Source organism: Megalobrama amblycephala, linkage group LG24, assembly GCF_018812025.1.
Source record: "Megalobrama amblycephala isolate DHTTF-2021 linkage group LG24, ASM1881202v1, whole genome shotgun sequence".
NCBI classification, from domain to species: Eukaryota; Metazoa; Chordata; class Actinopteri; order Cypriniformes; family Xenocyprididae; genus Megalobrama; species Megalobrama amblycephala.
The window spans coordinates 2,345,942-2,362,166 of NC_063067.1; the positions used below are offsets into that span (position 1 = coordinate 2,345,942).

The 16,225-nt window shown below is 38.7% G+C and overlaps 1 protein-coding gene across 5 annotated transcripts in view; it reads right to left on the reverse strand.

Moving 5' to 3' along the window:
* Window positions 1-16,225, reverse strand: part of LOC125260281 (zinc-binding protein A33-like) — a 100,596-nt gene that overhangs the window by 41,945 nt on the left and 42,426 nt on the right. For 2 of the 5 annotated variants that reach the window (XM_048178567.1, XM_048178568.1), the window contains 6 exons: window positions 15,128-15,169; window positions 13,179-13,880; window positions 7,811-8,361; window positions 7,414-7,494; window positions 6,977-7,099; window positions 5,769-6,038 (listed from right to left, as the gene is read on the reverse strand). In XM_048178567.1, coding sequence (XP_048034524.1) covers window positions 5,769-6,038; window positions 6,977-7,099; window positions 7,414-7,494; window positions 7,811-8,361; window positions 13,179-13,880; window positions 15,128-15,169 — 1,769 coding nt within the window. The remainder of the gene's footprint in view (window positions 1-5,768; window positions 6,039-6,976; window positions 7,100-7,413; window positions 7,495-7,810; window positions 8,362-13,178; window positions 13,881-15,127; window positions 15,170-16,225) is intronic. The other 3 variants (XM_048178570.1, XM_048178572.1, XM_048178569.1) reach the window with 2 other exon arrangements.

Consider the following 16,225-nt stretch of genomic DNA (forward strand, 5'->3'; position numbering starts at 1 on the left):
TAGATGTGTAACAAATTTGCCATTTACATGTATATATAACTCACAAATATTTCATTATAGTTCATGTTTTGTCAGTGACTGATTTTTTCTAAAGGCCTGAATATACATTTCTTTTTTGCACTTGTGTCACATTTTAATTTTCTTTATATTTGTAAGTAAAATCTACTTGATTGTGCAAATTTTGGTTTTTATTTACATATTCTAAAATCATCACATCCATATTTAATCTTTTCAGATTTTCAGATTTTTGTTTGTTTCAGTTGACAGGTGTGATGATCAGTGGCTTTGAGTTTTTACCTTTATCATTATAACCTGGGCAAAAATATGGATAGAGTTTGTCAGTGAAAGTCTGACCAGTGAAAGAGTAGATAAGAGATCTGGAGTCCACGTCATAAAAAGAGACCAGACCCTCCTCATAATCCACAAACACTCCCACCTTCTCAGGTTTCACTCTCAGAGATAAAGAGACAGATGGATCATCACGAGCTTTATATTTATTCTCAGTCCACTGAGTCACAGTCCAGTATCCATTCACAGTACTCTTGTCTGTGTTCTCCTTCCTGTTAATGGATTCTCTGATCACTCCTAATTCCCACACAGTCTTTCCCTTCACCTGCACCTCATAGTAAAATCTCCCTGAACTGAATCCCTGCTTTGCCAGAACACAAACGGTGTAATCAAATCTCTTTGGGTTTTTTGGGACGTTCTGCTCAGTGTCTCCATGACTGACTTGTTTTCCATCATCAGACAGGATGAGACGTGGATAAGCTGTATCAGGATCCAGAGTCACATCCACTGAGAGAGATCAGACATTATCAATCAACTTCAGAACAAACATTTTCATGTGTATAAAACACATTATAATCAAAAGTATTGTGAGTGTATTGGTGTCAATCTCACTGTACCTGCAAACTTCTGCACAAACTTCAACTCTGTGAACACATACAATATAATGGTGAATTATTTATAGCAATAATTTCAAATTAACAGTGAGTTTCTCTCTATTAACAGCATCAGGCGAATGTAAATGTTGATCGTTCATCAGTTTGTGAAACAGAATGTGTTTAACATTAATGCACTTACAATGAAGGTCTATGAGACGATCATAACAGAGGGTTTAAAAGCAGAAATGTCAAGTTTGTGTTTTTATTAAAGCTGTAACAATAATTATTCAGTGTAAAAAATGTTATTTTTGCTGTTAAATTCTCCCTGTAGTCAATAATTTTATCCCTTAAACTCATCTTTGATCACCAAAATGACATTTTTCTGTGACAAACAATCGTCATGCCCTACAATAGGCATAAATAGAGTAGGAACGAGACACAGACTCTGGAAACACCAGAACAGGTTTCTTTTCCCATCATTATCCTGTCAAATGTGTCTTCGGTAAGCAACAAACTAGATGAACTTGTGCTAAGAGCTGAACATGATTGTAAAATCAGACAGAGCAAACTCATTTTCCCTACAGAAACTTGACTCAAAGATCATCATAAACCCCAGGCCTAACGAGACGAGCTCATTTCAATCCACTGGAGGAGCTGTGTGTGTTTGACAATAGCTGGTCACACAATACTGTGTTCAGGTGGAAGTGAGCACACTGGAGATTATAACTATTTCAGATCATTTTATCTCCTGCTGGAGTTCAGTCAGATCTGTCATATGTTCCCGGACCGAACGTTGACGCTGCAGTGGAGAGAATAGTGAAGAACAATGATGCTCTCACTCGCTCTGCAGACCAAATGGATGTAGAGCAGATGAGATACATTGTCATATGGGACAATGTAAATTTTCACCTATCTGCTCTGGCCCAAAACTGGTTTCATTAGCATCCACAATTTTCACTCCAATACCTCCCACCATACTGTCACTTCCTTAAATCCATTGAGGAGGGTTTTTTTTTTTTTGGCATACAATCTCCTGCCCTATATCAGGATGTGCCTCATTCAAGCCATAGAGAAGGCGTGACCTAATTGATGCAGGGTCTGTGCAAGGATGGATTTGCCTTTCAAGAAGATTCTTCCCTCGCTGTCTTGTAAGAGAGGACATCGCCTATGATGTGGATGAAGTGCTATGGCCAGATCCAGCTAAACGATGAGATAATGTATAGTATGTTTACTGTAGTATTTTCTGTACAATATTGTCAGTATTTTCAGATTATTTTTTATGTTTGTTGTTGTTATTTACTGTAACTGTAACCTGTACTGGATACAGTATTTTATGTTTGCCTGTGTGCTGAGCTAACAGTGTTATGCACACTACTGTAGTAGCATGACAACTGGGACATGTTTTGTTGTGATTCTCCATGTTGACTGATTTGGGTATATGGAGAGAAATCAATGATATTTTCCTCAGTCTGCAGCATTGGTCTTGTGTAGTGTTTGGTGAACTATTGTATAGTTGCACTTTAAAAACTTTGCATGTTCATAAATTCAGTTTTTCGTTTCGTTGCCTCAGGGCAACGTTGTGCGATAAGGGGTAATTTTCGAGGAGGTTTTGGACAATACCTCACATTGGCAGGAACACCCAAAATGATGTGCAAAAATTGTAACATACACCACTATTTCACAGCAGAGAAGAAGTGCTTTTTGAAGTTTCATACGGAGTGAAATCTTACTACATGAAGTACATTATATGGCATAGCACACTACATGATACAGACATATGCATGTATCAAATTTAGTATATATCAATATCTTTATATCAAAATGGTTTTTCCTTTTTACTTAAGGATTTCTTAATTTTTTTTTTTTTTTAAATTGTGATTTTTTATTTTTATTTTTTATCAATAAAATGTTCCCAAATGAACCAAAAAATGATGTTTAATATATATATTTTTTTTCATGTGCCATCAACATGTGTGCAGTAGAGATTTAAAAAGTAGAATCTTAAAATTAATTCTATAAGGTACAGGTGAACAATGCAATGCTCTCAAGACAGGGGTAATATGGTCATATTTCTGAGTACCTGTCAATAGCCTTGTGGCAGCATTTTTGACCATCTGTATTCGGTCCAAAAGTTTCGTTTGAGAACCATTATAAAACGAGTTGCAATAATCTAGTCAGGAAAAAATAAAAACATGAATGATCTTCTCCAAGTCAGTACATGCTGAGAAAGAACGATTGCTAAGATTAAGCCTAAGTTTATAAAAACTAGCTTTAACAACTTTGCTTATTTGAGAGTTAAATTTTAAAGCACTGTCACAGATCATGCCTTATTTTTTTACTTGATGTTTCCTAAAAGGGCTCAATGTACCTAGATTAATTCCAGCCGTATCACTCATTTCGGAGGGCCTAAATATAACAATCAAAATAATCAGCCAGAGTTTGGGTATCCAGACTTCAAAATAATCTTATTTCAAATCAGGAACTGGAAGTAATTTGGGATAAAGGACAAATACAATGAGAATCATCAGCTTTCAGTTTGGATTAAGATTATTTTGCTTACCCCTCTGGCTGATTATTTTGCTTGATTTAAAGATAAACTGCCACTTAACCTTGCGGGATTGACTTATTTTTCTGAGGCTATGCAAACTCTCCCATGCAGACCGAGAAGATCATTTTTACTTGTCAAGAAAATGTCCTTCTTAGGGCAAATTTAAGAACTTTAAGATATTTTGACTAGAAACAAGACAAAAAACTCTAAGAACAGCATTTTTTGCAATGTACTACATATATATGATATTCAATTCATGAAAAAGTTTAAAAAACTCTCACATAAATCAACAGTCATTTCTTCTGCCACCTCTAATTTAGGATAATAATCGAATCTTTCATCGAGAATTGAACACTAGGCTTATGTCAATTTTTTCTCAATCAGTTTTGCAAAGTGTCTCGATCTCGCAGTTCTTACAGCCCTCTGGAATTTAGACAGAGGATCTCTTCACATTTCAAACCAAATTTGTAACTTTTGTCTTTTTTCTATTTTCATTCCCATCTTCTACAAACCTGTCTTAGGGAACGAATATTCTCATTAAACCATGGAGCTGATTTATGCTTTATGCTTTATATATGCTTATATAATGATGATCGACAGGACTGAATGTTTACACTCTAAAAAATGCTGGGTTAAAAACAACCCAAGTTGGGTTGAAAATGGACAAACCCAGCGATTTATTTAAACCAACTATTGTTTAAAAATTGCTCTATGGCTAGCTTAAAATGAACCCAAAATAGTTGGGAAATTAAAACCAGATGCAATTAGAGGCAACAATAATAGACAAAAGGTGAATGTTTATTAATAAGCTTTAATATTTTATTAATATAAATTTAATAGTTTAATAGTTTATTAATATAAATGTATTAATAAGTAATTTAATAAATGTTTATTGTTTAATAATTATTCATTGAACATTAATAAATGTTCATTTCCAACATACTTTGGTTTAATTTTAATTAAGCAATACAGTAATTTTTAAACAATAGTTGAGTTAAATAAAACTACCCAGCAGGTTGGGCAAACATTTAACCCTACCGCTGGGTTAAAACAACCCAATTGCTGGGTTTGTCCATTTTCAACCCAACTTGGGTTGTTTTTAACCCAGCATTTTTTAGAGTGTAGGCTTTTTAGAGCTACATATAAATCTGTTAAGAGTCTTCTGACCTTTCATCTCCCTGCCTAGCTGGTATGGTCACATCAATTGTAGATTTAAGAATAAACTTTATAGAATTGTGTCAATGGCAAGTAAAATAGTTGGTAAACCCCAGAAGTCTTTAACACGACTTTTCACAGAAAGGGTAAGGAAGAAGAAGAGGAGTTTTCTAGCAGATATCGTTCCCATCTTCCCTTCAGCCAGTTTGAGCTCCTGAAATCTGGGAGGCTGCTATAGAGTCCCTCGGGCAAATAATATTAATAGTTGTTGTTAATAATAAAATAAAAATGTGTTCAAGAACGTCCTTCATCCCAAATGCCATTAAAATTCAGAAAAGTAACAGAAAATGACATTAACTGTACTTTTCTATATAATGTGATCTTGTCTGTGTATTGTTTTATTATTGCCTGTTAGTTTCTCAGTAGATGTTTAAGGTGTTGGATGAGCCAAAGACAAATTTCCACTTTGGTGAATAACATTTGAGTTTGTACAGGGATAGTTACGTCATGTGCCTTACATGTCACTAAAGTTCACATTATACTTCTTTAGAGCTGCAGTCCGGTAACTTTTGGCGCTTTAGCGGTTGATAAACAGAACTGCATGCGTCTTGTGGAGGAACATTGGTTTGGAAAATGTATTCATGATGTACTCGTTTATTATATAAATATAAATGTATACATTTTGAACACACACAAAAAGTTAAGGAACTGCAGCTTTAAATGATTATGACATGAGTTGAAGATATAACTTTTAGTGATTTTATAATCACGTGGTAATCAGCAACATCACAGATGCTTAAAATTAATTTAACACTTTTTTCTTAGTATTTTCTTAGTTAATGACAAAAACACTGTATTTGATATTCACTTACCAGTTTGAATGAGTTTTTCATTTAGTTGTTCCTTCAGTAGATTCAGAGCTCTTTTCAGAGATTTCTCGTCCACATCAGAGATCTTGGTGTGTGAAATACTGTTACAGGGATGAGAACATCTACAGCAGGAGAGAAGAAGACTATTAAATATTAATTATATTCCACATTATCGCTGATGAGACAGATGTTTACTGACCTGTATGACATGAAAATGATCGTCAGTGTGTGAGAGCTGCTCCAGCTCAGTGTTTCTACTTTTCAGCTCAGTGTTTCTATTTCCTGCTTCAGCTCTTTAATGAGATCTTCAGCCTGTTTCTCTGCTGCTTTCTGCTGTTCCTCCATCATCTTCAGCTCAGTGTTTTTTCTCTTCAGCTCTTTAATGAGATCTTCAGCCTGTTTCTCTGCTGCTTTCTGCTGTTCCTCCATCATCTTCAGCGCTTTAATGAGATCTTCAGCCTGTTTCTCTGCTGCTTTCTGCTGTTCCTCCATCATCTTCAGCTCTTTAATGAGATCTTCAGCCTGTTTCTCTGCTGCTTTCTGCTGTTCCTCCATCATCTTCAGCTGCTCAGACTGATATCTCTAAACGGATTGGATCAGATCAGTGAAGAGCCAAAGACTATAGATATAGAAAGACAGTTCACTACTCTTAGTTATGAATGGAAGAAACGGCAACAAGCAATATGGCAGAATAGGTCAAGCCTTCTTAGTAAAAGAGCCAATCGCTGATTGATCAAGTCTTTGCATCACTGCAGCTGCTGTTAGAAGCTCTGGTTCCCATAGAAACCCGAGACTCACGCTTATGACTGCACATGAGCATTGGCTCGTCTAGCCTGAAAAGTAAGCTTTTTTAAAGCTATTTGAGCACAAGAAACAACATTTATGGGACAGTTCATGTCAGATTGTGTTGCTGATTTGAAATGTTATTTAATTGCAAGTTAAGTTTTTGGGATTTCAGGATTCCCCCATTCAAATAGATAGGACTTGGTATTAGATGTGGAAATAGCTGTCAGGAGGCATCACAAATAAGGCTGTCAATTGAAGAGACTTTCCTTGAAAGGGACTTTGGAAGAGTTCAACACTGAATGATTTCTCTTTATCTGTGTTCCCCTCCCCCCAACTGGACAAAGTTACATATGTTTAAGCTGGTTTGCCTCTGCGTAACAGCGCTCATCAATGTCAAAATGATTGAGATGGGCAATCAAATCAAAGAAGATGAGCTTTACTGTTCACTTTGATTTTGTTTTTTGCTTCATCTCTGGATTTCCCTGTTCTTGCCTGAGCCCTGGACTCCATCTTTGTTTGGACTGCCCACTCTGTGTTTTGAACGTTTTGCCTGTCTATGGTTTATGATTGTGGATTACCCTTCCCTAAATACACTGCATTTGGATCCTCCACCATTCGTGTCTTGGAGCAGTCATTACACCCGAACTGCTGAGACCATTGCATCACAAACACCAAACCACCCACACTCCTAAACCAATGCACTTACACACACACACACACACACACACACTCACGGTGTATTGTGTAGGAAAGATGATCAACACTGCTACCAACAGGACACCCAGACCAATAATCATCCCGTTTGAAATGTGGACGGTTCGAGATGAAGTAAAGAAACCATCATTGGAGGCGAGAGTCTGTAAAAAGAGAAAGATTCAGTTCAAGTAACACTTCTCAAAGCCTTCTCCTATACTTGCAATACAAAAGCAGGGACCATTCCCTGTCTCCCATTCAATCCTAGCAGAGCATTGTTCCTTATATGGAAATGGTTCCGGTACATAAAGAAAACCATATGTTATAACAGAGTACAGCTTCAACAGAGGACAAAAGACCCTCTGTCCACTTTCCTTCAATGCTGAGACCAACATAAAATCTTTCAGTCATAAAGCTTGTCCAAAGCTGTGGCCCAAAGTACAAGAAGCTGAATAATTTTAATCATTTTTTCACTCACTTTTCTCAGCTTTACTGAGTGTTTGAGCTCTTGAATCTTCTTCATTCTCTTCTGGATCATCTGCTGCTCGTCTGTCTGTGTCTGAACCAGATGATGAAACATACAGAGAAAAACACACACATCACTGAATTTATTGTTCAATCTTCTGACCAAAAAAAAAAAAAAAAAAAAAAATCTTATTAGAATAATGAATGTAAATCAGAATTAAATTTTTTTTAGTCCATGTCTGTCAGCTGTGAAGGTAACATTTTCAAATTCACAAAAGTTGACAAAATTAACTTTTAGGTGATTAATTAAAAAAAAAAAAGTGACAAGCCAATATGACCTGCACCAACATCAACACACAGAAAACTGCATTTCACAGTGAGTTTAAAGTGTTTTGTCTGTAACTCTTTACCTTCTTCTCTCGACTCTCCTCCTCTATAGGAACAGTGTTGTGAGTCCTGTGTTCTCCTTCAGTGCAGAACAGACAAACACACGTCTGATCATCTCTGCAGAACATCTCCAGAGGTCTCTCATGTTTCTGGCATATATAATCGTCCAGATTTTCCACAGCGTTGATCAGTGTGTGTTTCTTTAGACGTGGGACTCTGAGATGAAGCTCCAGATGAGAGACACAGTAAGAGCTTTGACACGTCAGGCAAGACTTCACAGCTTTCTGCTTTCTTTCATCACAAAAGTCACAGAACACTTTAGATTCTTGATTAAGCTTATTAAAGTGTTGCACAAGCTTTACAAGTGTTGAATTAATCTTGAAATCAAGTCTTTTGCTGAATTCTTTTTTACAGAGTGGACAGAAGCCGATCTTTCTGTTTGTCCAGCACTCGCTCAGGCAGGTTCTGCAGAAGTTGTGTCCACATGGAGTGGTGACTGGATCAGTGAACACTTCCAGACAGATGGAGCACTGGAGCTCCTCATTTAGTGCTGGACCACTGGAGGATGCCATGACTGAAAAGAAAAGTAATGACAGTTTATCATCTACATTGCTGAAGAGAGCAACTTTCATGAAAAGGTATGTACACTGAGTAATTTAGTTTATGTTCTGAAATGGATGTTGCATTATTTGAAGTGCCGTTTTGAAAAGGTGATAACATCTAGGTTACGTATGTAACCCTCATTCCCTGAAGGAGGGAACGGAGACGTTACGTCAGAACAGACTGATGAATGGGGGGTCTCGCCCCGAGAGCCCAATCACCTTTCGAGTGTTAACAAAACAAGCCAATGGTACGCTGAGTACCTTGGTCTGTGATATTTGCATCCCGAACTCCACCATCACAGTGTGGGTATATAAGGAGCAGCGCAAGCAACTCGCATTCAAGTCTTCACTGAGGAGCCGAGCCAATGACCCGGTATTTCAGCGGAACAGCAATTATGGCAAAGGGATGTAATTTCTCTGTTTCCTCCTTCAGGGAACGAGGGTTACATATGTAACCTAGACGTTCTCTTTCAGTTGGTCATGTTCGACATTACGTCAGAATAGACTGAAGAATGGGGTCCCTTACAAAACGCCACAATAGCTGTCTTCCGGTGACCTGTAAAAGTGATAGCACCCTGATGTGAGACTCAGCACGAGCGAAGGACTACACTAAATACAGAATACACTGGGAAGCATACCCCAACAGGAATATGCTAACAAACTGCCTGCTCAAGGAGGTCTTACAAGGAATCAACCAGCATAACGGTGATAGGGAGAACTCTGAGGTATCCAGCCCGCAGGGTGGGATTACACATCAGAGATGGCAAGTGGCTTGGCAAGGGAAGACACATGCACCCGAAGAAGACTTACTGTGGAACACACGTAGGATTACCCAGGGAGGGGAATCAACACATGGCGGCACCTAGTCCAACACGGGCTGACCGAAGGGGCATGCATGCAAGTGTAGACATCAACAGTGCTGAAGGAACCCAGGATTCTAACTGTGGAACTCACCTGAGGAAAAAAGCACACACATCCAGTCCGTAGAGTGGAATGGCGCAGCAAGCAATGACACCGAGCAGGTCCTACTACAGGCCCGAAGAGGTGAGTACCCGAGAGGACACAGGCTCTACACAAAGATTATAGAATCGCATGAATGTGTTAGGTGTCGCCCAGCCCGCAGCTCTACAGATGTCTGTCAGCGAGGCGCCATGCATCAGTGCCCAGGAGGAAACACTCAGAGTAGACAAAAACTTGAGCTCTACTGAAAGCAAGGGTTTGAAGGGAGCCATCTGCAATGCAGATAAAACCACTGCGAGATCCCAAGAGGGCAAGGTGGATTAAGCCTCCTAGCCGCAATAGCAGCCACATAGACCTTAAGGGTGGAAGGTGACAGCCTTCGTTCCAACCCTTCTTGAAGAAAGGAGAGCACAGACCCGACCAGGCAGGAGCAGGGGTCTTCTTGACGAGAAGAACATAAAGAGACGAAGAGGTCCTACTTCAGGGTATAGGCCTATCTAGTAGACAAGGCTCAAGCCTAAGTGATGGTTGCAATCACCTGAGGTGGCAAGGTACCTAACCTTTCCACGACCTGTCCACTCATGCAGGTTCCAAAGATCAGGATGTGGGTGTCAGAGGGTGCCCAGTCTCTGAGAGAGAAGGCCCTTCCTCATAGGGATAGGCCAGGGAGGGGCTGTCGCGAGGAGAACTAGTTTGGAGGACCAGGTCCGGCCAGGCCAATATGGCACAACCAAAAGGACCTGCTCCTCAACCTCCCTGATCTTCACCCTCCTACCTCGGTCAGGGAGTAAAACAACTGGCAATGAGAATTGACTGGGGAGGCAAACAGGTCTATCTGAGCATCCGCGAAGTGTTCCCAAATCAGCTGAACCGACTAGGGATGGAGTCTTCATTTCCCAGGGTGAGACTGTTGCCAAGAAAGCTTGTCGGCTGCAAAATTGAATCTTCCCGGGATATGAATGGCACAAAGTGACCTAGATGCGCGCGAGTTGAGACATGCGATGGGAGCGTAGACCTCCCTGGACCAGGACATGCTTGTCTCTCAGCAGGACCCTGAAGTGGTGCAGAGAAAGCCGAACTGCTAGCAACTCGAGGCAATTGACATGCCACTGAAGTCGAGGTCCCGTCCATCAGACTTGGGCAACACTGTCATCCCAGAGGAAGGCAACACAGGCAAATCCTCATCTCCCGAGGACTCGAGGCCGCCCTGTGATGTGGCAATCGACATTTGGTCGTCCTCCGGGGGCCCGAATGAAACACTGGGTCCCTGAGTAGGAGGCTCAGGGATTTCAATCGAAAGTGAGGGGGGTGTGGCCCAAGGAGGCTGACTCATCGGGGAAGCCCACATCGTGACCCTCAGATCACCCTGACCACCAGCCAAAGTAGTCCTCTCACGAGAAGAGGAACAAGATTGGGGTGTGACAGAGAAGACTCTACACTGTTTCAAGTAGTCGAGTCTCGATCTCAACATCGCAATGGTCCTGTTCCCACAGTGAGAACATGAACCATTCACAAACGCCGCCTCAGCGTGCTGAAAGCCCAAACTTGACCAACTAAATGAAACTATATCGCTGACTTTGTGATATGTTTCTCTTTCTTTGAAGCGCTGGGTAGTTTCACATCGCTTTCTCTCGTCTGCTTCAACTTGACACACATAGATAACGACACATTTTGAAGAAAAGTGGGTAACTTCTGTCCACCTCGTCAGCAAAAACCACTTACAGTGAAAAACTTGAAAAAAAGCTCCAGGTCCATGATATTAAGGGTGTTTGGAAGGGCCTGCAGACAATCACTAAATATAAAATAAAGCATCATGCTCTAGACGATGACCCCTTCCTCCCTGTGCAGACCAGCTTACTTTCATATTCACTTATATTTTTAATTGGTCTATTACTACTTCTATAGTACCTGCTTGTTTTAAATTAGCCATGATCATTCCAGTGCCTAAGAAGAATAACATCACCTGCCTTAATGATTTCAGACCCGTTGCACTGACGTCTGCTGTTATGAAGGTGTTCGAGTGCCTAGTCTGCAAAAACTTAGCGCACATTACACTAGATCCTCACCAGTTCGCCTACAGGGCAAACAGGGGAGTGGATGATGCGGTATCATTAGGCATACATTTCATTCTCCAACATCTTGAAGCTAAGCACACATATGCCCGTGTTCTGTTCCTTGATTTTAGTTCAGCATTTAACACTATTATTCCTATTAGACTGTATGACTCTCTTTTGGCAATGGGTGTCAATGCTGTACTGTGTCAATGGATCTTGAACTTTTTGTCCTGTAGGAAACAATATGTTAAAATCCATAATCATAGGTCATCAACCAGGGTTCTTAACATCGGTGTACCACAAGGGTGTGTCCTGTCTCCTCTTCTGTACTCTTTTTATACCAACAACTGTATGTCCCTTTCAACATCTGTAAAACTGTTAAAATTTGCAGATGATACCACTGTAATAGGTCTTACCTCTGATGGGGATGAATCCATTTACCGGGGTGAAGTAGAACAGTTGGTCAGGTGGTGCGAGGATAATAATTTAATCCTCAATACATCCAAGACCAAAGAGATGATAGTGGACTTTAGAAAGAGGACAGTCCAGCACCTTCCTCTCTTCATCAATGGTCAGGTTGTTGAGAGGGTCTCCTCCTTCTGCTTCTTGGGTACTACCATACATCAGTCCCTCTCATGGGACCTGAATATTAGTCTCATTGTAGGTAAAGCACATCAGAGACTCTTTTTCCTCCGTCAATTGAGGAAATTTAGGGTTAGCCAGGAAGGCATGACTCATTTCTATCGAGCTGTTATAGAAAGCGTGCTGACCTTCTCTATCCTGTCCTGGTACGGCAACGCGTCCAGTCAGGATAAGCACCAGCTGGAGAAAGTAGTGCGCAGAGCCTCCAAGATCATTGGCTGCAGTCTGCCTACCATAGCCTCACATTACGTCACCAGAATTATTAGGAAGGCGAGAAACATTACCAATGACCCCTGCCACCCAGCACATCACCCGTTTACTCTTCTGCCATCAGGGAAGAGGTACAGAAGTATCACTAGTAGAACATCACGCTTCAGAGACAGCACTTATCTCCAAGCTATACGATACTTAAACACGGCTTGATGCTTGAATGTTTGACTTAGGTTATAACTTGTGGACTGTTTTTTTGACTGTGTGGCTTGCACTAAGCACTTTATGGTCTGGCCGCAAACCAGCTGACACACCTATATGTGATATGTGTTGTTCTGTTTGTGTATGTGTGTTCATGTCACTGCATTGTTGTTAATTATGTGAGCATACCAAGACAAATTCCTATCAACTGTATTGTTGAAATGGCTAAATAAATTTGACCTTGACCTTGACCTATAAGCAATGACTAAAATAAAGAAATTTAATTGAATTAATATTGATTCTGGAATTAAAAAAAATCTTTAAAATCGTTAAAAAAAGAAAAAAAAGCGATAGGTGAATCAATGTTTTTCTCCCAGCCCTAATGTTTATTACTTTCAATTTGTTGTTTATTTTATGATTAAACTTTACGTTGATCGTTCGCTGGTTCCCGTTTCTTTCTAGCCTGAGCCTTTAACATTGTTGCAGTTATAATGTTTATTATCAGTTTATTTTTTACCAAATCTCCACAAATTGATATGCAGTCACATAAAAAAAATCTGTACGTTTACTGAGTTTGCAGTAGACATAAAATGATAATACTGTTTAATATCATTTATCATTATAAACATTTTTTTTTATTATTATTTTCTCAAATCAGTCTTTCTCTTAAAAGGAGTGGTGTATGTGTGGGTTAAACTAACTTTCTTGCCAACAAAACTTACACAAGGTTTCCCTCTGGACAGCGACTTCCTTTTTCTCTATGTTTCTCTGTTTGATTTTTCCATCATCTTCATGATCAAAATCTCCCTCTTCTTCTGCTGTGACTGAACCTCCAGATCTCCTCTTCTCTCCATCTTCTGGTGTTTCTTCTCCTGCTTCCTCATGCAAGTCAGAGATAAGAAATTGGACCTGGTTTTCTTTGAGTATCTTCTCCACTCTTTCAAGTATCTCAGAGTGCAATCCTGATTTTCTTTCATCAAACTGTAGATGTTCATCTCCACACTCCTTTATTAATTGATGAATACAGTTATTGTTTATCTCTTTCTCATCAGTCAACACTAAAGTGTGTATAGGAGTCTCCTTACTGAATTCATTCAGCACATATTTCACTCTATGTCTGTTATTGTCACTGAAGTCGTTCTGCTGCAGTACAAGTATGATCACATGAGGTCCAAGAGCAGACAGATTCACACACTCTTTCACTCCCTGTGTGATCTGAGTGATTGACAGATTTGGCCTCAGCAGGTGAGGAGTGTTGATGACTGTGACGTCTCTGTCCTTCAGTTTTCCTCTGTGTTTCTCAATGTTCAGCTCTACATCAGCAGGTGCTTCACTCTCAAACGCTGCTCTTCCTAAGATGAAGTTTCCCACTCTGTTGTTTTCTGTTATATTCTTCCCGAGCAGAACAATCCTGAAATCACTCACTGGAACACAGAACACAAATAACAGTAAAACTCGACCCGTGATCCATGAACAGAGATGTCAGATTTCAGATTGAAGGTACTGGACCAGATCAACAACTGCCATTGAGATGAGTGGAGATCTTAAAGGGTTAGTTCACCCAAAAATGAAAATAATGTAATTTATTTCTCACCCTCATGTCATTCCACACCCGCAAGACCTTCGTTCATCTTCAGAACACAAATGAAGATATTTTTGTTGAAATCCGATGGCTAAGTGAGGCCTGCATAGGGAGCAATGACATTTCCTCGGTCAAGATCCATTAATGTACTAAAAACATATTTAAATCAGTTCATGTGAGTACAGTGGTTCAATATTAATATTATAAAGCGACAAGAATATTTTTGGTGCGCCAAAAAACAAAATAACGACTTATATAGTGATGGCCGATTTCAAAACACTGCTTCAGGAAGCTTTGGAGCATTATGAATCAGCGTGTCGAATCATGATTCGGATCTTGTGTCAAACCGCCAAATTGCTGAAATCACGTGACTTTGGTGCTCCGAACCGCTGATTCGACACGCTGATTCATTATGCTCTGAAGCTTCCTGAAGCAGTGTTTTGAAATCGTTAATTAAAAAAAAAAAAAAGAAAAAAATATTCTTGTCCCTTTAAAATATTAATATTGAACCACTGTACTCACATGAACTGATTTAAATATGTTTTTAGTACATTAATGGATCTTGAGAGAGGAAATGTCATTGCTGGCTATGCAGGCCTCACTGAGTTATCAGATTTCAACAAAAATATCTTAATTTGTGTTCTGAAGATGAACAAAGGTCTTATGAGTGTGCAACAACGTGAGGGTGAGTAATAAATGACAGAATTTTTCATTTTTGGGTGAACTAACCCTTTAACACAATCTGAAGGATTTCTGAAGGATCATGTGACACTGAAGACTGGAGTAAAGATGCTGAAAATTCAGCTTTGATCACAGGAATAATTACATTTTAAAATATATTCAATAGAAAACAGTTATTATTTTAAATTGTTAAAATATTTCACAATATTACTGATTTTACTGTATAATTGATCAAATAAACGAAGCCTTGGTGAGCAGAAGAGACTTCTTTTAAAAACATAAAAAAATCTTAGTTCAACAACTTTTAACCAGTAGTGTATATGTAACCCTCCCATAGACACACAGTTTCTCAAGGATTTTGATATTTGCAGTACTGAATATTATGAATTATCATATTTGTTGACTTACTATCAGGTCGCTCAAGAGATATACTTCCACATCCTCTTTGAACTGCAAATAAAATAACATTGAATTTAAAATTTGGCAAATTCTTTTACCAGATTGTGTTATCATCTTTATTTATTAAAGAATTAATTCACACAAAAGAACAATTTACCAACATTTATTATTCCACCTCAGTATTATATTCTTTCTTTCAGAATGCACAAACGTTTATTGCCTGCATGAGGATAAGTAAATAACATTTTTTCATTTTTTCCTTTTTTCAATACTATTTACATCTGCACAATCTTTTTTTATTTGTTTGTTTGTTTTGTTTTTACCACCAGCCATGTTAGTGGCTTCCTTGTGGGGATGATCTTTGCACTGTCTTTACAGATTTCTATTCAATTCAATTCACATTTATTTGTATAGCGCTTTTCACAATACATATTGTCTTTGCTGACTTCTGTTTCCTGCAGATAAAATAAAGTTAAATTAAGTACAATATTGAGAAGTGAAAATAAATCTATCAATATATTTTTATTTTCCCTCTCAATGCATCAGATTTATTTAGGCTCTTGTCAGGAATGGCTGCAGTATATGACCATATCTATCTTCTGAAGGCAATGTGTGTTGAAGATTAGTTTCATATCAAGCGTTATATATAGTCTTTTTTTATTTATTTCTCACTTATTTCTATTCAAAATGCTTTTTTTGCAGTGCATGGGTAGATCTTCATAATCTTTTATTCTGACAAACATACTCAAAACTTTTAAAAATGAATCTGCTTTTTGTTTCTTTTTTTTTTTTTTTTTTTACAATATAAGCAAAATAATGCAGTAACCCTATATGAGTGTTGAGAAATGCCAAAAGTGAATAAAATAAAACATCTGAGGAAGTGGTTAATATAATGAGATGTTACTGAAAACTGCTGCTTTATGATTTCACATGGTGACAAACTTTGCCTTATTATTATTATTATTATGATAGGATCACATTTATATGACTCTTTTTCTTACTATTCTGCCTTCCTAAAAAGAAAATGTATTCGATCAAACCGCGCACTGGATTACAATGAAAGAAAAGCGCGTTTACTTGTAGGCCTAGCGATATATTTTCAAGCAT